This window comes from Microtus pennsylvanicus, chromosome 7, assembly GCF_037038515.1.
Source record: "Microtus pennsylvanicus isolate mMicPen1 chromosome 7, mMicPen1.hap1, whole genome shotgun sequence".
Lineage (NCBI taxonomy): Eukaryota > Metazoa > Chordata > Mammalia > Rodentia > Cricetidae > Microtus > Microtus pennsylvanicus.
Window position 1 is genome coordinate 89,287,652 of NC_134585.1, and position 26,313 is coordinate 89,313,964.

The 26,313-nt window shown below is 46.3% G+C and overlaps 1 protein-coding gene across 1 annotated transcript in view; it reads right to left on the reverse strand.

Annotated features, from left to right (window-relative positions):
* Nucleotides 1–20,222, reverse strand: part of Elovl6 (ELOVL fatty acid elongase 6) — a 104,272-nt gene extending 84,050 nt beyond the window's left edge. The window contains exons 1-2 of the mRNA XM_075981354.1: nt 20,111–20,222; nt 19,835–19,955 (exon numbers count right to left, since the gene is read on the reverse strand). Of these exons, the coding sequence (XP_075837469.1) occupies nt 19,835–19,923 (89 nt within the window). The 5' untranslated portion in view covers nt 19,924–19,955; nt 20,111–20,222. The remainder of the gene's footprint in view (nt 1–19,834; nt 19,956–20,110) is intronic.
* Nucleotides 20,223–26,313: the final 6,091 nt, after the last annotated feature.

Sequence of the window (26,313 nt, forward strand, 5' to 3'; positions counted from 1 at the left end):
TCCTGCCTCCCATCCCCTTCTCATCCAGTCTCCTGCCTGAGAATCATGGCCAGGTGGCAGGCTCTGTGCTGTAAAGCCATCCATCCCCTCCTTCTGAAAGGTATAAAAAAGAGACCCCCTCACTTCTGCAATGTGGGCTGGGATTTCCTCTTCCAAGACCCCACACACCCTATATGATAAGACCTGAACTCTCTCTCCTCACAGACCCCGCCATGCTACTGATGTCTGTCTGTCCAGAAGAGACAGCATGTCCTCTTCTAATAAACTCCATTCCCCCCAAATCCACCTCAGTGTCCCCTGAGCCCCCATCTCAGACTTGACAGTAGTCATTTGCTTACACTTCACTTTTCAAACGTCATGATGTCATGTACTGATATAATTCACACATTCAATAAATAAATAGAAATATCCGACATAGCTGTAAACAAAAGGGAGAGGAATTCCAGGTTACAAAATCCTCGACCCAGATTAAAAAAAAAACAACAAACAAAAAAACTTCAATTGCTTTTTCTAAGTGGTTCAATTTCACATCTCTTTCCTACTGCACCAATGGTCAATGGAGTTAAAAGCGAAGTCCAACTTTACAGTCGCTTCCTCAAAAGAACCCATGTGGAATCTTTCAGAATGCAGAAATGGTTCCTGCTCCAACAATACTGAAGGGTTGAATTCTCACACAGTAGTTACGCATTTTTCTCCCACTTCCATTAGGAAGCTCTATTTTTAGAGGCTAAAGAGTAATTCACATTTAACATCATTAATAACGCAATGCTTCCACATTCTTAAGCGCATTCTGCAAGATGAATAGGATTTCTTTGAGTCTTAAAAGCTTTTTTTTCTCTTCTCAGAGTGGTTGCTCTAGCTAGCATGGGCAAAGTTCATCTTCCACGTGCCTCCCTGTGCTAACACAAAGACATTACTGGTAGAAAGGTCTTTGTTAGGAGTGAGCAAAGAAACCCCAGGCTCTTTGCCAGTGCTGAGTCTACAAGGGAGACCTGGGGCCTAGGTTTGGCAGGGATGACAATTCTGAGTGAAGACTTGTATAAATGAGCGTGCATGCACTAGGAGGCTGGCGACATGCATCTAAGTCTGGGCACCAGGACCCACAAGTTGTCCTCTGACCTCCACACGTATGCCCTGCATGCATACATACACACCCAAAATAAATATGTCAAAAAAAAATGCCAGGCTGAAGTTTCCCCTTGCGAGGGGAGAGAACTAGAAATGACCACTTTCTCACTCCTTCTGTTTAGGAAGCTTGGCAATACGTTAGCAGCCGCCTTGTAACTACACAGAACCTACTACCTGTAGGTTAAAGTTCACAGAGCAGCAGCAGCAATTCAGATAGAACCTAGAACTTGACACGATAATCTAGCGAATAATTAGGTTATGATTCTGTAGAATGATTAACCTTTGCGTTCTGAGCCTTAAACGGCTCTAGAGTCGTTGATTGGCAAACGCACTCTGCACAGGAAAATGAAGAATAATCACCACGGAGGACATAGTACAGGAAAAAAAATAATACAAAGATGAAGGAGGTCAGAAGGACAAGGAGAATGAAGAGGACTCGGGGAGGAAAAAGGGCCCCTCATGCCTGGTGTCTGGTTAAAGTTTCTAAGACAGCCAAGAGTCACAAATCTTGACAGCTAAGAAAACTTTCAGGAACGTTTTTACATAGAGATAATACTCCTGTTTTTATAAAATGATATTTCAAATAAAAATGTCAAAGTAACCATGAATCATACACGTTTAAGGCCTCAGAATATACAAACGTGAACCTTACTCCTTCCCTAGCTATAAACTAGAAATTCCTGAAAAATCTGAGACTGGGAACTTTGTTTATAGTTGAAATGTTTCTTAACTTCCTTGTGACTTATAGTAAGAACTTCTTTGACTGTTTTCACCTTTATTATCTTCTCAAACTGTAGTCCCATCCAGGGCACCTCAAAAACCAGCCTCGGATCTCATTTACTTAAAAAGGGGAGGCAAGATGGCAACACACACTCAACATATGCGCGCACGCGCACGCACACACACACACACACACACACTTTTCCTTAAAAACACTTTGAACAATGTAATTTCAGAAGCCACCAACATTATATGCATAGATATTATTCGGACACTGAGGTGGTGGCACAAGCCTTTAATCCCAGCACTCAGGAGACAAGAGGCAGGAGGATCTGAGTTCAAGGCCAGCCTGGTGTAGAGAGCAAATTCCAGAACAGCCAGGGCTACAGAGAAACCTGGCCTCAAAAAAGCACCCACACACACACACCAAAAAGACACTGAAATACACTGGGCATGGTGGTGCATGCCTTTAAACCATCACTGGGGGCAGAGACGGAGACATAGGAGTACCAGACGAGCCTAGGCTACACAGTGAGACTCAAAACAAAAAGAAAGGATGACTCTGAAATGTTGGGTCTTTTTTGTGTCAAGGTCAAGAATCCTGGCTTCACCTGAGTAGAGGTCCTGAGAGAAAACTCCCAAGCTGCCACCAGCAGCAGCAAGAACCTGTGACCAGCTCTCGCTGTTGACAAAATGTTGTGCTCCAGTGATCAGTTTTAAAAAAAGAAAAAAAGTGGGAATGAAGTGGGGGTATTGTTTGATCTCACACAGCAGACCAGCCTTGAAGTTGCTGGTAGCTGAAGATAAACCTTTGCTCCTCCTGCCTCTACCACCCTGATTTATGCAGTCCCAGGGACTGAACCCAAGACTCTGTTCAGACTAAGGAAGCAATAATTCTACTGAATTACATCCCCCAGCCCAGAGGTAGAACCATTGAAATACTAGTATTCAGAGAAGCTCTGATTTCTTTTAAAGCTCCTAGTTTTCTTTCTCCTGTCTTAAGAAATAAAAAAAACCCAACCAAATAAACAAACAAACAAACACCACGCTGATTACATGTAGTACCCACAAGTTTCCATGTCAACTAGATTAAAGAAATGCTTCCATTTACTGTACTACATACCCATTCCATTTTCTTGGAGTGCACACCAATAATCCCCGGATTTGGGAGACTAAGGCAGGGCTACCATAAATTTGAGACCAGTCTGGTCCATACAGTGAGTACCGCATATGGCAGGGCTATGCAGCAAACCAGTCTCAAAAGACAAACACAGAGGTGAACAGAACGTTCCAGAAAAGATGAGATAATGAATACTGTGATAACATGTGTTTTCAAAAGAAAGATGTGACTTGTGGTGGTGCACGCCTGTGGTGGTGCACACCTGTGGTGGTGCACACGTGTGGTGGTGCACACCTGTGGTGGTGCAAGCCTGTGGTGGTGCACACCTGTGGTGGTGCACACCTGTGGTGGTGCAAGCCTGTGGTGGTGCAAGCCTGTGGTGGTGCAAGCCTGTGGTGGTGCACACTGTGGTGGTGCACACCTGTGGTGGAGCACACCTGTGGTGGTGCACACCTGTGGTGGAGCACACCTGTGGTGGAGCACACCTGTGGTGGAGCACACCTGTGGTGGTACAAGCCTGTGGTGGTGCAAGCCTGTGGTGGTGCAAGCCTGTGGTGGTGGAGCACACCTATGGTTGTGCAAGCCTGTGGTGGTGCACACCTGTGGTGGTGCACACCTGTGGTGGTGCACACGTGTGGTGGTGCACACCTGTGGTGGTGCACACCTGTGGTGGTGTAAGCCTGTGGTGGTGCATACCTGTGGTAGAGCACACCTGTGGTGGTGTAAGCCTGTGGTGGTGCACACCTGTGGTAGAGCACACCTGTGGTGGTGTAAGCCTGTGGTGGTGCACGCCTGTGGTGGTGCACGCCTGTGGTGGTGCACACCTGTGGTGGTGCACACCTGTGGTGGTGGTGCACACCTGTGGTGGTGCACACCTGTGGTGGTGCACACCTGTGGTGGTGGTGCACACCTGTGGTGGTGCAAGCCTGTGGTGGTGCACGCCTGTGGTGGTGCACGCCTGTGGTGGTGTAAGCCTGTGGTGGTGGTGCACACCTGTGGTGGTGCAAGCCTGTGGTGGAGCACGCCTGTGGTGGTGCACGCCTGTGGTGGTGCACGCCTGTGGTGGTGCAAGCCTGTGGTGGTGCAAGCCTGTGGTGGTGCACGCCTGTGGTGGTGCACACCTGTGGTGGTGCAAGCCTGTGGTGGTGCACACCTGTGGTGGTGCAAGCCTGTGGTGGTGCACACCTGTGGTGGTGTAAGCCTGTGGTGGTGCACGCCTGTGGTGGTGTAAGCCTGTGGTGGTGCACGCCTGTGGTGGTGCAAGCCTGTGGTGGTGCAAGCCTGTGGTGGTGGTGCACACCTGTGGTGGTGCACACCTGTGGTGGTGCACACCTGTGGTGGTGCAAGCCTGTGGTGGTGCACACCTGTGGTGGTGCACACCTGTGGTGGTGCACACCTGTGGTGGTGCACACCTGTGGTGGTGCAAGCCTGTGGTGGTGCAAGCCTGTGGTGGTGCACACCTGTGGTAGTGCAAGCCTGTGGTGGTGCAAGCCTGTGGTGGTGCAAGCCTGTGGTGGTGCAAGCCTGTGGTGGTGCACACCTGTGGAAGTGCAAGCCTGTGGTGGTGCAAGCCTGTGGTGGTGCAAGCCTGTGGTGGTGCAAGCCTGTGGTGGTGCAAGCCTGTGGTGGTGCAAGCCTGTGGTGGTGCACACCTGTGGTGGTGCAAGCCTGTGGTGGTGCAAGCCTGTGGTGGTGCAAGCCTGTGGTGGTGCACGCCTGTGGTGGTGCAAGCCTGTGGTGGTGCAAGCCTGTGGTGGTGCAAGCCTGTGGTGGTGCACGCCTGTGGTGGTGCACACCTGTGGTGGTGCACACCTGTGGTGGTGCACACCTGTGGTGGTACACACCTGTGGTAGTGCAAGCCTGTGGTGGTGCACACCTGTGGTAGTGCAAGCCTGTGGTGGTGCAAGCCTGTGGTGGTGCAAGCCTTTAGTGGTGGTGCACGCCTGTGGTGGTGCAAGCCTGTGGTGGTGCAAGCCTGTGGTGGTGCACACCTGTGGTGGTGCAAGCCTGTGGTGGTGCACACCTGTGGTGGTGCAAGCCTGTGGTGGTGCACACCTGTGGTAGTGCAAGCCTTTAGTGGTGGTGCAAGCCTGTGGTGGTGCGCGCCTTCAGTCCCAGCCCTAGGAGGCAGCTGGCAAGATATCCACAAATTCAAGGCCACCCAAGGTTAAAGAGTGAGACCCTGTCTCAAAAACAAACAAAAGGATTGAACGTTTTTAAATATTAAAATGTAAACACTATTTCGGTGCAGGTAACACTTTCTTTTTTTGTTTAATTCTATTTTCCCAGTGTGTTAAATTTCTGGTTTCAGGCTTATTCAGAATAAGCAAAGTATTAAATGATAATTCATTCCTTTTAAACTTGGCCCGGCGAGATGGCTCAGTGGTTAAGAGCCCTGGCTGCTCTTGCAGAGGACCAGCTCTTCATTCCCTGCACCAACATGGTGGCTCACAAGCAAACATCAGTAACTTTGATCCTAAGAGGCACCAGGCACACACATGGTGCACAGGCAAAACACCCAAACACATAAAAAAATGTAAATTTTTTTTCTGAGACAACATACATCTTTGTTCTACCAATTTAAAACCTAGTACCCCGCCACACACACACACACACTAAAACAGAAAAAAAAATGCTTTGCCCTGCTTCATAATTCTAGTTCTCACAAAAGATAAATTGACAAAGTAAAGCAATGTCTACACAAATATAAATTTGGAAGTTTTTATTTCAGAAGGTTGGGTGTATGTATTGAGTGGTTAAGTCCATCTGAACTCCCCGGAAAATGTAAGTAATGCCTGTCGTCCTCACAGGAAGGGAAGAAACAGCGATGACAGGTAACTATGGGGGACAACTGGCAAGCATCTGATGGTCTGGCCAGAGACCAAGGAAAACGTAACTTACGACGCCGGTTCAGAAGACGGCTGCGCTCCAAATGTCCCAGTCATTGCACATCAACAAGACATATGGAGCTGTTACACTGTTAACTACCTAAAGAAAACACAAGATCTGTTCCAGCACGCCCAGACATAATAAACTCAGCGCAGAAGAGGCCTAGCTCCTTCCACTGCGTAAACTTAGTCGTGAGGCAGGACCAGCCTTGCACCTTCTCGGTATAGAACGTACTCATTGAGACACAGTAAAATACACTGAGTCCCACAGCTTCCAAGTCCCTGGTTCTTGTACCCTCAGCAGGGCTTGGGCAAAAGGTGCTTATGTATGCCTGGTCCCTTGTGGAGAATATACTCTCCACAAAAGCTTCAGTCATAGGTCTGAGCCTGAGCTTTCTATTCCTTATTCAAAGTAATTCCAAACAACATGAAGACCTTGTTTGATCTGTGTAGCTTTCCATCCTGGGTGTGTTATTTCATCCTTGTAATGCAAATTAAAAAACAAAGCAAAACCCTAGGCTTGCCGTAGGAAACAACACTGAACTCTAAGCCCAGACCATAGGATCCCACGTCGAGCTTGTCTACACAGCCAAATGGGAGGCACTTGTCCACACCTGCTGGATTTGGAATAAGCCACATCGGTAGTGAAGTTTATTTTTAATTACAATACTCATCGCACCCAGCATTAATATCAAAGTTTATTTTTAAAAAGAAATAAGCTTAACCTTAGCGTAGAGATTGTAAAAGCCCAGGAGACTCAACCTTCCACAAGGAACGACAGGTAACTGAAGAGATGCGCAGAGCGGGAGAAATAGGCCTTCCCTGGGGAAGAGCATGCCAACTGGTTCCCCACACAGAAAGGTCAGCACTGAGAACATACAAGTAGCATTCTAACGACTAAGCAAGTTGTCTTTATCTATTTTGGAACATGAACACACACACACACTCACACACACACACACACAAAGAGATATACATGCAAACGATGAAAAAAACGGTCATGACTTTTAAAGAAAGCATGGAGGAGGCCAGCCTACTCTACAGAGGGAGTTCTAGGACAATCAAGGCTACACAGAGAAACCGTGTCTCAGAAAACAAAAACAAACAGTTTTTAAAAACGCAGACAGAAGGCTTTGTAGAAGGCAAAAATGTAGAAGAGTTGGGGGCAGGGCACGAGGCCTTTCTTTTCAACTGGAAGCCCATGTTGACGTGCTCAGAAATTCTAGCCAGAACACTGTATGTTTAATAAGTGGGAGTTTTAATATTAACAAGTGTAAAAAGAGGTGGCCACAGAATATGAAGCGTTGAATAAGTATTTATGATTTATTCTGGGGTAGCTAATTGTTAATGAACTTCTGGAACCAGGAGGTTGTGGCTCACACCTTTAATCCTAGCACTAGGGAGGAAGAGCAGGAGGATCTGAGTTCAAGGCCAGCCTGGTTTAAAGAGGAAACGCCAGGACAGCCAAGGTTACTCAGGAAAATTCTGTCTCTGAAAACGAGAAAACAAAAGACATTTTTTTTCTACAATAAGAAAAAGTTTCCCTTAAAAATCACTTGAAAGAGAATCCTGTCTTTTTCCCTAACACAAGTGTCACAATGTTGAGCAGATTAAGTGATTAAAGTACTGCAGGAAAAACTATCTTTGAGAGGAAAGAGTGTTCGCATGTTGTTCTAAAAAAGCCAAGTCTAATATGCCGAAAACATTAATCATCTTAATTCAACGAGCGCATGAATCATTAGCTTACTAATTGGCGGTAATGCTGATTCTCCACAGCATTTAGCTGACGACAAATCTATACTGAAACAGCATTCTACTTCTCTACTACAGTTTGTTTTTTGCATTCAGAAGTACTTAACTCAGTCTATAATTTAAAAATGGTATTTCACCTAAATTTAGAAGAAAAAAAAAAGAACCCCGAGGATCACCAACAGAGGATTTTTACAAAACGGTACCCAGACAACTCAGAACAGTTTTAGCATGTCTCTCCCCCTCCACCTTGTTCTTGGCACAGCTGGTAGACAGGAAAGACTAGGATTGACAGGTGAACCCTGGACTTAGAGTAACTTCCTAGAGCCTGGCTAACTTGCCAACTACATAAAGATAGATAACAAAGCAAGAACAACTTAAAAAAAAAAAAACCTTGATACCTTGATGGCGCACATCTTTAATCGCAGTACTCAAGAGGCAGAAGCAGGCAGATCTTTGTGAGTTTGAGGCCAGTCTGATCTACAGAGTGAGTTCTAGGACAGGTTCCAAGCTACAAGGAGAAACCTTGTCTCAAAAAAAAAAAAAAAAAAGCACAAAAGAACAAAACAAAACCTTGTTGTACATTCAGAAGTGACCCTCCATCTCTCCCAAAGGGGAGGGGGGCTTCTAGAAGCAGCTAGATGCCATAAACGACGCCTAGAACAATTTGCTCCACCAGGCAGCCCTGTGAGGAAGCTCACCACACTGTCCCACCCACATCGTGTGCACCAGCTCCCTGGACCATACCCTGGGACACACTGGCCGGTAACAGCCCTAATTTCAGCACCTGAGTCTTCCTAAATATCGCCTAAGTGTCCTTCAGTGTGAGACATCTTTGCTAATGAGGTATTCCAGGGATGTGTGCAACGTGTTTCCAGGTGCCACAAGGTCCCTCAGGCAATTACACTATTCATTCTTTCCCCCAGGGAGAAGTTTATGTAGAATCCTTCTTCTCTATTAGATTAGATAACTCTATCCGTAGGGAGCCTGAGCCCCACTAGATCCTGCGCATAAAAATATTAAGGTTAATTAATTATCTTTTAACCTTCTCTCTTAAAGAATATGGTCCTTTCCTACTAAAAGAAACAAATAAATAAAATGACCGCATCATTTATTACTGGAGAAAATCTTGACTATAACAGGAAACTATACTAACTCTAATCCCTAACCCCTAACCCTAACCCGAGAAAGCACGTTCAGTGGGGTTAAGACTGCAATTCATCGTCCTTTCAAACTGCTCCGCTCACCTCTTTGCTGGCCTTAATTCTCATCCTAAAACGTATTCACTTAAAAACATGTTATCACTTGACATTAGATGTTTTTACACACTTATTCATGGAAACGTCTTATAATCTGAATCTTTCTTTACAAAAACACAGAGCACAACAATAAAGACCTCAGGACTCACACCTACCTAGAATATAATATAGACTCCAGGAAATAATAACAGCAGAGAGAAATAGTAACTAACACCCGCCATCTTTATACAATTACATCTGAGTACTGTTCCATTTTCTTCTGGTCCCTCTACCTACCGTTTCCCCTGCATATTCGATTCTACCAATCCATATTCAATTTCAGGGGACTCTTTCAAGATTTATTTACTTATTTTACATATAGGAGGGCTCTATCTGCCTGTATGCCTGCACACCAGAAGTGGGCATTAAACCTCACTGCAGGTGAGCCACCATGGGGCTGCTGGGGATTGAACTCAGGACCTCTAGAAGAGCAGCCGGAGCTCTTAACCTCTGAGCCATCCCTCCAGCCCCTTCTTTAAAAGTTATTTCTTTCTGAGATGAGTGGATAGTTTTAAGTGCCTAGAAAAGAACGAATCGTTCCCCCAAATTAGCAAATGTTCCTTAAAAGTTAGTCATGCCAAACTGATGCCTTCTTCTCTTAAAAAAGGAGACACAATTAAGATACGCATTTTCAAGATACTGAACAGTCTTCCACAGCTCACTAAGGAAATAAAAGATGTATCAGATGCCAATCAGATACATTTGGACTTGGGCATTGATGTATATATCCATTCTTCTAGTCAATACACAAATATTTAACTATTGATAAATCCTATGGCTGACACAGACTTAGTAGGAGAGAAAACAGTAATCTTTTATGAACCAAATGAGAGCAAGCCACAAGGTAAGAACAAACACAACAAAAAAAGACCAACTACAAGCAAACTCAACCCCGGTGGTTCGCTCGTGTCAGGATGCTTACATCTTCTAGAATTTCAGGTCTCCATACCTTCCTCCAATCAGGTCTCTAACACAGGCTCCCTCATTTGAAAGTGCCAAATTTTCATAAGCGTCAATAAATTTCTTAGTATCCTAATAAAAAAACATATGTGATTGTTCAAATCCAAAGATGCTCGCTTATTTTCAACAGCGTCTATGCAGATCACCAGGGGACCACAAACTGCATTTGAGGAATGCATTAGAAAGGCCTCGAGAGGGCTCAATGGGCATTTTAAAAGATGTACTGATGGCCTTGCGAAAGAGTAAAGTACAGTCAGAACCGTGAAAAGCTGACTGGTAGCTTTTAGATCAATAGATAGAAGAATCCTTAGTCACAAAGAGCCTCAGGCAATGAGAGCCACTGGAGAGGGAAAGCAACTTCAGGAAGTTCTCAGTTTCTGAACCTGCACTACCAAGTCAAAAATAAAGCATTGTTGAGGATGAAATTTAGGGGCAGAGCACTGGCCTGGCATCCATGAGTTTGATACAGGGTGTGTGTGTGTGTGTGTGTGTGTGTGTGTGTGTGCGTATGCACGTGTGCAGGCGTGTAAAGAACCAAGAATTGCTTCCCTGCATATTAAGATCATAAATCCCAAGGATTTAAAACGCTAAATCTGAGGAAGAAATCTCCGTGTAGCTGCCCACAGGAACAAGCCACTGATAACGTGAGATAATGCAAGGCTTCACCTTAGCTGCAAGTCAAGCCAGAGGCCTCCACTGCAATCCACCTAGCAAGGCCCAGCCTGAACAAGTAGACAGAAAAAAAACACCCTTGCCCCCTTACCCAAAAGTAAAATAAACTAACATGGAATACTGTCGAATTTTAAGTCCATTAATAAAAGAACCAGACCTCTGCCACCTAAAAATAAGAGATTCTTTAAACAGCCACCAAGTACTTCATGAAAGCATTTTCAAGTTCCCAGATGTTCAGTCACCATCATTTATTTCATTGACCGGCAGAGCAATTTTATTATTGGTGTACCACGTAGAGAGGTTCTCTGCAGAAAATATATTAGCAATCTGTGTCTATTGCTAGGCTGTCTGTCCTTCATACTGTTCATCAGTATGTGTGGTTACAGAAAAGGCCTAGCTTCTCAAAATGTTTCCAAATGGGTACAGCAAAGGTGTCAGATAAAACCACATTTGTGTTTTCAATGTATTCTCTTGCCAAGATCTTTCGAAGTGGATTATAGGCGTCTTTCAGGCGGAGCTGAATTCACACTCCCTCCTATTCCTCGGGACCCACCCAGGGGCACTTGTCAGTTTGTGGGGCTGACAAGGAGCCATCTGGAGTTACCTCAGAAACTACATTATGATTCCACAGAGACTCCCTCCTCTCTCCTGAACTCAGAATCAGTGGTGAAGGGGACTGTAATAGTGTAATAAAAATGTATGTCCTGGGCACAGCACTGGAGACGGGACACGCTTGGCCCTCATTGAATTCTCACAGCCTGCGGACAGCTGACTTCATTCCATCACCTTGCCCAACCAGAAGCCAAAAGGGAGCAGCAAGAACATCTTCAGCTTGCAGAGGAAAGAACCAAAGCAGGAACCACGCGGCTTCTACCTGGTAGATTGAAAACCCAAACCCAGCCACCCTAAATCCGCAGTCTCTGCAACTCACCACTACATTACCTTGCCCTAGCAAGTGCTTGATACCACACCCATGAATACCCGAACAGTGCAGCAGTAAGAACGTCCGAACTGGCAGGAAGCCAAAGAAATGCTTAACCTGTTTGTATTAAGATGAATTCGAGGCCCTTCTTCCTGAGGCAGCTGACCCGTGGGCTACTGTACACACTGATCTCTTTTCCTTTTTTCTCCTTTGAACTACTTTAGTAAACATACAATTTTTACAGTGAAAAATTTGTTGTCTTTATTGAGCTATATATTTTTCTCTGCTCCCTTCTCTTCCTCCCCCTCCCCTTCTACCCTCTCCCATGATCCTTAGATGCTCCCAATATACTCAGGAAATCTTGTCTTTTTCTACTTCCCATGTAGATTAGATCCAAATATGTCTCTCTTAGGGTCTTTCTTTTCTTTTCTCAAGACAGGGTCTTCCAAGCCGGGCGTTGGTGGCGCACGCCTTTAATCCCAGCACTTGGGAGGCAGAGGCAGGCGGATCTCTGTGAGTTCGAGACCAGCCTGGTCTACAGAGCTAGTTCCAGGACAGGCTCCAAAGCCGCAGAGAAACCCTGTCTCGAAAAACCAAAAAAAAAAAAAAGACAGGGTCTTCCTCCTGACTTTCCCACAACTCACTACATAAACCAGTCTGGCCTTGAACTCAGAGCTAACTCTGCCTGTCTCAGCGAACAAGTGCTGGGATTAAAGGTGTGTGCCACTATTCAGCCACAAAACTGGTTTCTAATCTGCTCGACTGCATAATTAGTACAGTAGAGGTCACACTAATCCTCCCAGAGAGGAAAGTATGAAGTCACGCTAGACAAAAATCGCTAATCTCCCTAAAGCATCGTATGGTATGCAACTAGCTGGGTGGACAAAGACCGGAGTAATAATTTGCCAGGACAAAAGGAAAACAGAGGCCGAATCTCTCCAGACACCATAAAGTAGAAATTAAAACGATGGGTTATCATTCTGTCCTTAACAACTTATTCAAGATGTCTCACATGAAAATCATCTTCACTGTTACAAGTCTAAATAGTGCCCATCCTTGCCAGAGTATAAACTGACCCAGCTCCCACCAACAGCAGCTCTACTGTAAACATCATATTCCTCCAAAGGAAATCACTGAGTAAACAGTTAAACACATAAAGATGCTCATCATCACCTTGGGGGTGGAGCAATGGCTCGGAGGTCAAAATCACTTACCACTCTTGTAGTCAACTAAAGTTTAGTTCCCAGCACTCTTGTAGTCAACTAAAGTTTAGTTCCCAGCACTCTTGTAGTCAATAAAGTTTAGTTCCCTGCAGGTGCTTGTGGCAGTCCACAAGCACCTGCAGCTCGAGTCCCAGAGAGCTGACACCCTCTTCTGACTTTTGAGGGTGTCAGGCATGCATGTGGTACACACACATGCAAGCAAACACTCCCAAGATCAGAAATAAATAAATCTAAAGAGGTTCAGAGAATTATTCCTAGTTACAAAATACAAGAAATATAACATTTATGTATTGAGAATGTCTACCCAAGCTGGGTGGTTGTGGTGCATGCCCTTTGATTCCTGCACTCAGGAGGCAGAGGCAGGGAGATTTCTGAGTTCAAGCCCAGCCTGGTCTACAAAGTGAGTTTCAGGACAGCTAGAGCTGGACAAAGAGACGTAGTCAACAAAATACTAAGTAGTCACTAACATTAAAGTGTTAGTCACACACACACACACACACACAAATCTATTGTGTAAAGATAACAACAGCAACACAGAAAGGTGAGAGGCAATATGAAAACAGCCATTACCCAATGCAACGCCAAACACAGAAATCAGTAAATGCCTTGGTGGGGAGAAAAGCCCCGGGAAGAGAACTGAAGGCAATGTATAGAAAGAGCAGCGTTTATTCTAAGTAAAAATTAAAGATGTCTTTCTCCTGGCTCTGTTTTTTCTTTTCTTTTTAAGTGAGTTTATATTTTTTTCTAACAAGCACTTTTGTTGCTTTAGAACTGGGGAGAGTTTCAAAAGCAAAATCCAAGATGTTTTTTAAGCATTCACACTGTGGAGTTGACCTCTGAGGGCAGGGCAACTCCTAGCCTTTGCATCTGCAGACTAGTGACTATTACCAGCAACTGAAACTGTCCCCAGGAAAGCACGGCCACCAGCATCACCTGTGGGGATCTAGGACCAAGCTAAGAGTAAGAGGTGGGCATCACAAAAGGCAGACGGCCCTGTAAAGGCCAAAGCTTAATAAATGTTCCAAATCCCTGTGCCAGCATTTTAGATGAAAAACTGTCAGTCTTATTATTCAAGTATCATTAAAGGTGCTGAAACTCGGGAATAAGCAATATTCGGAAAGTAATACTTGCATTGGTTAGGGTATTTACACAGCTTTCTGTTCACTATACCCAGTAAAATGAACAAGGGCTTTCTGTAGTTATTCTGTGTGTTTGGGATCTACTTAAAGAAAATTAAGACAAGAGACATTTGCAGATCATTGACTAAAACCACAGGAATGTTTTAGGGTAGCTAAGTTTTCCTGTATATTGTCAGATGGACTGGATACTATATTTGAACAATAGGAAGAGTGGGTCCGTGTGACTCCTTCCCCAGCCTGAGCCTTAGGTAGACCAGGAGCTTACACACACACACACACACACACACACACACACAGCGCCTCTTTCTTCTGTGTAAAAAAAATAAAGCAGTGCAAGTTTGGTGCGGGGACTAATCAATGGTCTTAAAACATCTTAAAAGAAAAATGCTGCAATCGGTAATTAGCATCCTTCCACCAAATCAAAGGAGGCCTGTTCTGCATTTCTCCATCCTTCCTTCTATAACCAAAAAGCCATACGAAGTTCAGAGGGAATTGACGGGAGTTGATGTGTAAGGTACTTCTCCTTGTAAAATGCCTTTTACTGAGCTTCCTTCTTACCCTCTTCAGGACAGCTAACCCATTTTCTTGGCTACTCTGCCACCTGCAAAGGTACTGGGGGGCCTCAACAGAAGTCTCAAAAGAGAACTCAAACAAGTTTGGGGGACAAATCTTTGCGTCACCTCCCAACACAGGACCCTGAAATCCCAACTTCAGAAGCATTCAGTGCCACCGACTGCCCCTCACCCAGAAGTCCGTCATTCCAGTTCGCCTCGCGGCTGAAGCTTTTCCCTTGAATTTAACATCCCAGCACAGAAGCTAAGCAACTGGGCTGACTAGACAGGAAGCGAAGAGAGGATTTTAAACAAGTTTTAACTATTAAACAAACAAACAAAAAAATATACGAGGCCCCAATTATTGTTGTTTCCCCCACACACAGAGTTGTCTACAAGAATCATGAGAAGCCTCACGGTGTTGGTGCACACCTTTAATCCTAGCATTAGGGAGACAGAGGCAGGCAGATCTCTGTGAGCTAGAGGCCAGCCTGGTCTACAGAGCTAGTTCCAAGACAGCCAGGACTACACAAAGAAACCATGGGGGGGGGGGGGTCTTGAGTATGATAACTTTTCTAATTACATGTCTGAGCTCATCTAACAAAGGCACTAGGAACCAAGGGGAAGCTGGCATATCTGAATGCAGGGACAAGCAAAGGAAGCGCCAGGGCAAGCTTGACAGACTGGTGTCTGACTATTAATAAAGAACAACACAGCTCGCCCATCCATATGTCAAAGATTAAATAAACGACCAAGGAAAGTTATTTTGGAAAACTAATTTCAAAAAGTACATGGACCCAACATATTCCAGATCACGGACATAGATCATCTTCATTTTACTTCGCTGGCTAATAACTAACTGGGTGGGTTATTTTTTTTCCAAAGTGTTTGAAGGCCTCCCATCCTCTTGGAGTTTTTCCACTGTCTTGGGGTGAGTCTTCTTTCAAGCGAATATATAAAGCATCGGTTGAATATAAAGTAGGGGGACTTTAGGGTTAAATTCTACTGTGTCCCATGACACCTTTAGAATCAGCGATGTAAAGGCAACCAGCAATTTTCCAGAAATAAAGAAATGACCAACTGAGCAAGAGGTCTTTTGCAAAGACAAATGACAAAAAGCAAACAAACACCCCTTCATCCCCATATACTAACACAAACATATAGGTAGATAGCAGAATAATCAAGTAATCTACGTTAAACTGGCTTTCATCCCTGGGACCCTGAACAAGGAAAAGAGACCTGACTACTTGGAAGTTCAGGCCAAAGTTCCCACACAGTTTTTTATTACTTCCTGTGTTACACAAATGGTGATTCTCTTCTCTATAAAAGTGAGAGCCTTGCCCCTCTTATCGTATATAACACCTATGACCCTGTGCACTCAAGTTCACTGGAAAGGTTCCTTAGACTCCCAGTCGTGACGTTAGCATGAGCTATGGTTCTCCAAGTAAGTGGAATGACACACAAATTTCAATATGGACACAAGATTTTCCTGGACAGCAACCCTGATCACATTTCTTGTATTGTTAATGATCCCCCAGGGTAAGTCTGGCCTATTCTGTTCCATGCCCACAGTTTCCCGGCACTTTCCTCAGATACATACAGCAAGTTTGCAGGGGAAGAGGGGAAAATTCCAGAACAATTCAAAGCAGTTCTCCCTCCTGGAAAAACAGTCCAGACCTCTCCATTTGAAAGGATGTAAACAGCTTAACATGGGTTTATAATGTTCTAGAACCCTGACATGCCACGTCATATTACTTTGTAAAGCTTCATATACAGAAAAATAGAGACATGCAAAGTCAGTGTTTCCCCTAGTAAAAGTAAAAATGTTTACTCTGCGGGATACTATTTCATTCTAAAACCTTGTCTCATAACCCTAGAATACAGACAGAAAATGTCAACAACAATAAAAGCCTTCTAGAAATCACAGGCGAGGAGAAAGTCAGAAAAACATACAAAGCACTCAAAGCTGGATGTGTGGAGGATGCCAGGAGAGGGGGGAGGGTTTCATGAGGTTCCAGGCAAGCCCTTTGATGACATCACCCCACATACATAATGTTACAGCAGTCAGCACAGGCCTCCTGCCTTCCTATTGGTGAACACCGTGTCAGCCGACATCAGAAGATAATCATCATTGGCCAGGCAATTACAACCGGAGCAACTAGCATCGGCGGTGGTTAGCACAAACCTGGCAGGCTGCAGAAGCAGAGAAGGCACAGCTTGCTTTCCTTCTCAATGAAGTTTATGTCTCCTTTCCAACCCTTCCAGAGGACGGCTGGGTTCCTCTCCCTGGCCAGCAGCACTTACTGAGCAAGCAAGTCAGCTATTACTGAACACAGCAGGTAAAGGCTGGGCATCTCCTAAAGGAACAAAATGTCCCTATGTCCACGCGGTTAACTTGGCCTTTCACTCTAAGCCTGCAACTCAAAATATGTTATTTGGAACTAAAAAGCAGGCGTTTTCCCATGCCTCATGTTAGAAACGGTACCGGAAAAATATTACCCAGGGTATTTTTTAACTGGGAAGCAGTTTCAAGATATGACACTACTTCTCACTGAAATTATCTCAGCTTATTCTGTATAAAACTATTTGCTACAAAAATAAAGTCGACAATATTTCATCTCTAGGCCAATTAGTATCGGGTTAAACATTCAAAGCGACAATAAACTTCGGGAGCTTGTCTCAGTCCAGCCCTCAGGAGTTTACCCAAAACCTGGGGCCCCATTCGAATGGATGCTGAGGTAGTTAAGGTAAACATTATAGGGTCAGTGTCACCCATCGCTTATTTTGAGTCCTCCTACACGATGCTGGTTAGTACATTCAGACTACTACAATCAAGACACCACACCTGCTTCCCTCCCTCTCCCCCCAGTCTTCAGCTGCCCCTGCAGCTAGCTCTGTGGAGATACGCTTAGACTAGGTCTAAGAGATTTTAAAGAACTTTTACGAACAAGTCCTCAAAGGCCAAGGAAGAAGCTTCTCTACTACATGTTTTTCCTCCAGAGGCTATTTCAAAGTATTCTGAGTGACCAGATCAAGTTAAGATGAGCCTCCGTGATTTTCAAGCCATCCACACTCCTCTCCAGAGGGTCCATGAGCTTTTATGATGGCACTCTCTTCTAATGACAACATGAGAAAAAAAAAAAACCTTCATTTTGTTCAAGACATTTTGGCTGTTGGGGGTTATCTTGAGAAGGCAGGTGGGAGCACTCTAAAATCAGGCGTAAGGAAAGGGCAAAACGCAAAAAGCCAAGCACGCTCAACTCGTGGTAGTATGGATATGGGCAGGTACTATTGGCGGCAAAGTGAGCATTTTCATCACTGGGCTTTGCAACCATCTGCCATGAATAAAAAGCAGGCTAAGTGCTTTGCACAATCAAGGGAGAGAATGTGCAAAACCTTGCCCTTATCAGCCCAGGATATTCTAGGAAGCACAGGCACATATGTAAGCATCTACCTCTTACAAAACAGAGAGACAGGAAAAGGCACTACCAGGAAAAAAAAGGACTGTTCAAGAGCTAAGAAGAAACATTGGCCAGAGATGAACAAGAGAGAAGAAATTGGTAATTTGGGTTATTTTCAGCCCTGTGAGGGCTAAGGACCACTTACTTGAGTGTCTGCAGAAAGAGGCGGGAAATGGTCCTGGGGCAGAAACAGAAAGTAGTTTTGGGGGTGAGGAGGGCAACAAACATAGACAGTATTGGATAGTGAGGGCCATGCTCCTGCAGAGGCTGGGAAAGCCTACTCCCAAAAGGCAGGCCCAACCGGGATACAGCAAGCAGTGCTAATGCATGTTTGGAAAGGCAAGCCGCGGGTTACTGGAGGAGAAAGGCGGGCTAGAGTAGGTGCGGCAAGGGACAGTGACAAATGGTATCAAAAAATTCTAGGCTAGAAGTCCCAGGCTAGAAGGCTGTTCTCAGGCCACCGCACCCCCAAGCCCCTTGCAGCAGGAGGAGGAGGTGCACCTCTAGGACCCTTGAAAACCAGCCCGAGGAGGCTGGGCTTCCTGCAGCGCCCTGGCCTCCGTATGACTGCCCCCTTACGGGGCGATCCAGACTCCCTGGGTGTAACCACCCTCCAGATTCAGCCCAGCGCCCTCGGAGGCTTCGGAGCCCCGGAGGACACCAGCGACAACACCAAGCTAGCTCTGGGGCTCGGGCCTCACGCGGGCAGCCGCCATGCCGCAGCCCAACTCGCGCGCCCGGGAGCCAGGCTCCGCCCGCCCGGTGGCCGCCGTAAATCGCCCAAGGGCCCAACTCGCAGGCAGAAGGCCAAGGGTGGGCGCCAAGGGGCGGGAGCCACAACGTTTGGGCCGGGCAGAGGAAGTCGATCTCCTGGCCTCCGCCGCCTGCACACCCCTGCCGGTTGCCACCACCCGCGCCAGCCCCGGGCGCGGCAGCGTCTCCGGTTTCCCATTGATGAATGGAGGGAGGGAAGGCAGGTAGCGAGCGCCCTCGCACGCGGCAGCGGAACCTCCCCGAGCCCGGAAGCCCCCCGAGGGCCAGCCGCTGCGCCCTGGGAGATCACAGGGCTCGCACTAAACCGGAGGGAAACGTTTCCACCACAGCACCGTCTACGGGGAAGGAGGGACCTCCCTTGTTAAGTATTGCAAGGTGACACTGGATCGCCTCCCACTCAGGGATTTTTCAAAAGACGGACGGAGGGAACACAGGAAACAAGATGTTTTCCCAGATTCGAAGTTCTGGGGAAGGACCCCCAAGACGCTGCCCGACAAGAGCTTTCTAGTGCCCAAACTCCTGCCGCTCCGCACTGAGAAGTGTGTCCAAAAGGCGTTTCCTTTACACAGAAACTTAATAATGGCGTGGCTCCACTTGCTCGGGTTCATTCATTTCTATTGCAGTTTTCATTGTCCCCCTCTTCCACCGATGTCTTTAAGAAACCGGAGGGTAATCAGAGTGGGGAAAGGGTCCTGGGCCTCAGATATCTACGGCTGGGGGCGGCAGTCTCGGGAGGGCAGTGAAGTGTAAGAACTACAAGGAGAAAGGAAGGGCACGAGGGACCGGGAGAGGGAGAGGCTCAGGCAGAGGTGGGTAGGAGAGGGTTAAAGGGAGCGGAGACCGGGTCCTCCCTCCACTGCCTCGCACGCTCCAGTTGCCGGAGGCCAAGCAAAAACCCCAAATCTAGGCGAAAGCCGGGAGACAGCACAGGTGGGGTATCTGGATTGTAGTACGCGTCTGTCTCCCTTGTCTCCCGTATATCATTCCAGGCACACATATTATATGGTCTACGTTATATAATCTACACAAAGATGCCCGCGTGGCCGCGGCTCAGACAGGGCACCCCCAAACCGCACGCTTCATGCAGCCTCAGACTCCAGCATACTCGAGAACTCCTCGATCTGCTTGCTGCCTGCTGCCAGCAATTCGCCGCTTCGCTCACGCTCTGACCGGGAATACCGACATTAATGCACTCCCGGGAACAGTACCACGCGAAAAGCATCACCTACCAGTTTTCCTGCATCCATTGGATGGCTTCATTCCCGTTGAACTGCTTTTCGAATTCATATTCTTGTAAAGTCAACACTGACATGTTCATTGGGGCTGATCTTCGGAGTCGCTACGTGTTCTCTATACAAAATAAAAAAATCTGTAAAGAGCCTTTTATTTTGAGTGCTCTCCTGTCTGCTTCCCCCACCCACCCCCCCCTGGGTATGGCCCCGCTGTCAGTCTCCTCAGCCGATCTCTCTCCCAGTCTCTCAGCTACATCCAGGGTTGAGCATTGCCTGCGCCTCAGCTCCCAGCTCCTGGCTCAGGGGTTCTCCTCCCAGCGTCCGCAACCACGGTAGGAGGAAATGAATGCCTTGCGGTCTTAGTGCCCGCACGTTTGTCCATCACGCTTTTTACTCGTCTACAGGGAAATCTCCTCCCCCTCATGCGATCAGGAAAATTAACCCTTTGCGCGTGAGGGCGCGGAAGAGCAAGACCTCCCCTCGCCCTGGGGGACAGTTTTGTTTACCAGACGGTGGTAGGAGGAGTGGGGGGGAAGGGCGCCGAGAGGGAGGAAGTAGCCCGGAGGTCATCCACTAGCCCATTCGCAACCTCGTGGGCCGCCCTGCCTGGCCTTTGAATGAAGTTCAGCGTGCGAGGCGCAGCTGGGAGGCGCGTGGACCCGAAAGCTTGGCGAATAAACAATTGGGAAATAGTAAGACTTGCCAGGTCTCTCGTATGAGAACTCCTGACAAATGAACGTGAGGATCACTTCGGGCGAGCGCGCCTCCCAGACTCCGCAGTACCCCGAAAGGGTCTCAAAAGACCACCTCCACGGGGCAAGTTGGGCGTGGGCTCAGGTTGACCGCGGAGCCATGTGGCTCGCAAAGCCCTTGGATTACAAGCAGACATGATGCTGAAGATGAGGACCTGGGGAGTCAAGGGTGACTAGGAGGCGGCAGTGGAAGGGCAAAGAAGAGTTTGAGTACCTGGAGGGGGATATTAGCGAACAAAGGGGGAAAGGAATTCCGCAGACAGAATTGGGCCTACTGGTCTAAAGCCAAAACTTTTTTTTATTCTTTTTTTTGAACATTATTTTTTTATTCATTTATTATGTATACAATATTCTGTCTGTGTGTATGCCTGCAGGCCAGAAGAGGGCACCAGAGCCCATTACAGATGGCTGTGAGCCACCATGTGGTTGCTGGGAATTGAACTCAAGACCTTTGGAAGGGCAGGCAATGCTCTTAACCTCTGAGCCATCTCTCCAGACCCCTAAAGCCAAAACTTTTTATCTGTATGCTTTGCTCCAGTTCTGCTTATCCTTGTGCAATTAGAAAGAACAGATTAATGTGGGAGAGGGGTGAATATCATGTCCATCCCTCTGGACACTCAGCGCGCGTCTGAACACTCAGCATCATTTTAACCTTACCCTCTCGTTTTCCTGGGGGAACATAGTTTCAATTCCTAAGAGGGTGAAGAAGTGAGAGACAATGAGATACCTAATACTCTATTTGGATCCAGCCATAAACAAAAGGGAGCGACGAAAGACCTATTACTTTAAATGTTTTTGGTTTTTCAAGACAGGATTTTTCTGTGTGGTCCTGCTGTTCTGGAACTTGCCCTGTAGTCCAGACTGGCCTCTAACTCAGAAATCCACCCGCCTGTGACTCGGGAGTTCTAGGATTAAAGGCATGTGCCGCTATGACCCAGCTACCAACGTTTTAGTGTAAAGATGGAAGCCAGGTGGTGGTGGCGCACGCCTTTAATCCCAGCACCGGGGAGGCAGAGGCAGGTGGATCTCTGTGAGTTCCAGAACAGCCAGAGCTGTAACACAGAGTTGGGCTTTCCTTGCCTGTAATCTTAGCCTACATTGGAGGCTAAGGCAAGAAGATTGGTGCTAGCATGTAAAACTACCAGAATTTCAAAATCAGTCTGTGCCTCACAGTGACACACCTACCCTAGGCTGCAAGACAGGGTTGGGAAAATGTCTCAGCAGGAGGACCTGAAATCAGATTCCCTGAACCTACAAAAAGCTGGCCAGGTTCTCTGTGCCTGGAGGCTGAGACAGGAAGATCCTCGTACTGGCTGACCAGCCAGTCAAGCCTAAATGGGAGCTTCAAGATCATAAGAGATCCTGTCTCTAAAAGGAAGATGAAAGTCTTGAGGAATGACATCCTTAAGTCAACCTCCACATACACCTGCTCACTTACCTGCTCAGAGATGCAACTCCACCTGCATATGTGCGCACACATACACAAACACACATTTTTTTTTAGTTAAAAAAATTAAATAACGCCTGCATGGTAACCCATGCCTATAATGCCAACCTTTGGAACGCAGAAGTAGGAGAACGGGGAGTTTGAGGTCATTTGGGGCTAATGAAAAGTTTTTGTTCCCCAATAAGCCTCTCTACCGATGCAATAATCCAAATCAGACCAAATCAAACCAAGTTAGAAAAAGCCCAGGTTTAATGGATGCCAGTGCTCCCGGGTGGCCTTCCAGTCCTACAGAGGAAATGGGGAAAGAAGACTGAAAAGCCACGTGTTTTTCTCGGGGTGGGGTGGCAGTTTAAATACCCTGTGGGCGTGGTCTTGAGCATCTCTGGGGAGGGGTCATCATTTGGCAGGCTTTCTGGGAGGTGGAGTCTGGACTGAGACAACTCCCAGGGGAGGGGGCTTGGGATGGAACTTCCAATCAAACATTCCAGACTCATTGGGTGCATGGATGCCAGAGACTGGGGTGAAGCCTTAACCCAAACAACTAAGAAGCAAACTCCAGGCTGTTTGGGGCCACTTTAACCTTTCTCTCTCTCTCTCTCTCTCTCTCTCTCTCTCTCTCTCTCTCTCTCTCTCTCTCTCTCACACACACACACACACACACACACACACACAGCTAAATAAATAAATAAGAGTTGAAATTCAGTAAGGGTATTAATTACATCAATCACAGAGCTGGATTAGTTGGTGATTAGCAATAATATGTATGGCGACACAGAAAGATTCCGTGTAAAGATTTTGCATATCCCTTTGGGTAGGGATTGTCCTTCCAGGGTGATTGCCAGGTCAGTTCAAGTGACACTGAAGGTAAGGCCCAAGCCAAAACACTTGGCAACATTAGGCTTACAGGTGGGTGTGTGGCTGATGAAACAAAAACATTAGCATAATGCCTGGATCTGTGTGCCATCAGGCAGGCTAGTGAAGTGGAGGGATGATTGATTAAGTGCTAAGACCAGAAGAGCAGAAAAAGTGATGATAGCCAAATTTGGCAATGCTCACCTACCTATAATCAGGCAAGAAGATCACTGCTAGTTGGAGGCCAGCTTGGTCCATACGGAGTACTGTCAAACCAGCCAGGCTTGCATAATAAGCATGTCCCCATAGGTTCAGCCATTTGAATCTTCGCATGGCCCCCAGTTGATGATGCTGTTTGGAGGACTTTAGGAGGTGTGGCTTTGTTGGGGACTTGTGTGTCTGGAGGCCTGCTCTGAGAGTTTAAAGATTCTGGGCCATTCGTGAGTTTGCTTTGCTTTGGGCTTGAGCTTCCAGCGGCTGCCTGCTGCCGTTTCAATTTTCTCGAGCAAAATACAAAGATTAAAATTAGACAGCCTACTGTACAGAACCAGGAGTGCCCGCATCAACCCAGAAGGCCTCGCTGAGGAAAGAACTTGGAGTTGAGACTTCACTAACATAGAGCCGCCCGCTTGTTACAGTCTCTCAGAGATCCAGTCCAAATTCCCTGAAGTAAAAAGAGTCCGCACACAGCAGTTTCTAGTCAGTGAAGCCGGGCGGTGGTGGCGCACATTTTTAATCCCAGCACTAGGGAGGCAGAGGCACGAGGAGCTCTGTGAGTTCAAGGCCAGTCTGGTCTATGAGAGCTAGTTCCGGGCTGGAGAGACGCTCAGTGGTTAAGAGCACTGCCTGCTCTTCTGAAGGTCCTGAGTTCCGTTCCCAGCAACCACGTGGTGGCTCACAACCATCTGTAATAAGGTCTGGTGCCCTCTTCTGGCCTTCGGCATACACACAGATAGACTATTGTATACATAATAAATAAATATTTTTTAAAAAAAGAAAATCCAACAGAAATTAGTTGGACAGAAGAGAAAATAATAAGTCACTTTTCTACTTAAAAATTTGCATTTTGAGCTGGGCCTTGGTAGCACGCGCCTTTAATCCCAGTGGGAAGCAGAAGCAGGCAGGTCTCAGAGTTCAAGGCCAGATTGGTCTGCAGAGTGAGTTCCAGAACAGTTAAGGCTACACAGAGAAACCTTGTCTTGAAAAACAAACAAAAATAAATAAATAAATAAAAAATCCTAAACTTTGCTATTTTTTGTTAGTGGATGTTCATGGTATGTGTGTGTGAGTGTGAGCAACAGCTGTGCCATGGTGGGTGTGTGGCAACAGCTGTGCCATGGTGGGTGTGTGGGCAACACTGAGCCATGGTGGGTGCCTGGAGGTCAAAGGACAACATCATGAATTCAGTTCTTTCCTTCCACTTTTACTTGGGTTCCAGGAACTGATCTTGGGTGGTCAGACTTGAGTACTGATTGTCTTTACCCACTGAGCCATCTCTACAGCCCATGGGCTCGTTCTGAAAAATAGATTCACACACACACACACACACACACGACTGTTACACAAAGGATTTAGAGTTTAGTCTCATCCCTGTTACAGATCCACCTCTCTGACATTAGTTCCCTCAATGGAATCTTTAATTCCCATTCTTGATATAAAACAACAGATCCTAAGTTCTTAGATGGATGGTGTTGATGCTAGCTTGGGATTTATCTAGCATACAAATGCATTTTAATGTACATATATTGTTTCTGAAAACCTCTAGTAACGACTTAATTTTTTTTAGACCGTTTTCTTTAAACCAATCTGGACCACTTGACATCTCTGAGCATCATAAGCTTTGCCTCCTTCATGATTTTTCTTCCCTGGCAGTCTCTACTTGGAATCCCCCTTCCCTCCCAACTCTCTCCCCCATTTCTGCCTGTAAATTCAGTCCACTTTATGGGTTCCTTTGAGGTACACTCTACTTGCAGTCTTTTCTGTTCTTTCTTTTGTCTCCTAAACTCTTGAAACCTTTGTGGGCATAGCTCTTCTTGGCCAAGCTCAACTGTCATAGCTCTTAGCTTATCTGTCTCACATAGGGCATTATCTGTTTTCTTGAGTACTGTCGGGATGTTTTCTAAGAATGACATTATCATTTTCCATGGCTGAGCTAAACAACATCAGAGAGAAGGTTGCCAAAGATAATTTTAATATTTAATTTAATTAAATGTGGATCTAAGTAGAGCCTGCAGAGAGGGGGTTGTGGTGAGAATCCGTGAATGAAGGGCTCTCAAAGAGGCCCAGGTATGGCAAACATGGCACCAGCAGATCTTGCCCTCTCCCTTGCTAAACAGACCACATTCCTAACGCTAGCCCCCCAAGGTCCATTCTCTAATTGGGCCTCTTCCTTATACCTGTCTAAAACTCCAAGGTCCAATGAACAAAACACAAAGGTCCAGCTATCAAAATGTGTTATTTGGCTACACTGACTAATAGATCCAGTCAAGACTTACCAACTCTCTCTAGCACACACTTCTGCTTTTTCTCTGAAAAACCAGTCCTGCAGAAACACCTCTGCAGTGACCCTTCTTCTATATAAGGCCACCTTTTTTTTTTGTTGTTTTGTTTTGTTTTTAGTTTTTCGAGACAGGGTTTCTCTGTAGCTTTGGAGCCTGTCCTGGCACTAGCTCTTGTAGACCAGGCTGGCCTAGAACTCCCAGAGACCCGCCTGCCTCTGCCTCCCGAGTGCTGGGATTAAAGGCATGCGCCACCACTGCACGGCTTTAAGGCCACCTTATATATAAGGTCAGACTACACCACCCAGTACAACAGGCATTGCTGCCCAGTAGCCTTCTTCTTGTGTGATTTCTGCTTACAAATGGTCCCAGGATCCTTCCAGTAAGTGAGGCATGGAAGCCAAGCATTCCCAAGACCTCCCAACTCTTTAGTTGTAAAGTTAGATGCTCCATTGTGCATGACTCCCCTCTTCTTTCCCCTGTTCAGAGAATGTGCATGTTGAACCCCAAAGAGGCAACTATCCTAATATTAGACCACTGAATATAGTCTACCCATGTTCCTTTCCAATTCCTGTTGTCTAAGGGACCATTGGCAAACCAGATATTTGTAAAGAGGATTATTTTGGAAGAGACGGTCTTTTATTTCCTCCTTCCTTCCTTCCTTCCTTTCTTTTTTTATTTGTTTTTAAATACAGGGTTTCTTTGTGTAGTTCTGGCTATCCTGGAACTCACTTTATAGATCAGGTCTAGAACTCAGAGATCTGCCTGCCCCTGCCTCCTTGCCTGACTAAGAGGGTCTCTTTTATCATCTGTGTAGGGTTGGGAAAAGTCTCAGTTTATACATCTGATTTAACTCTAGGTTTGTGATAGCTACCAACAGGCTTATTAGATGCACAAAAACTTTGCTAGCAAGTAAGACATTTTAAC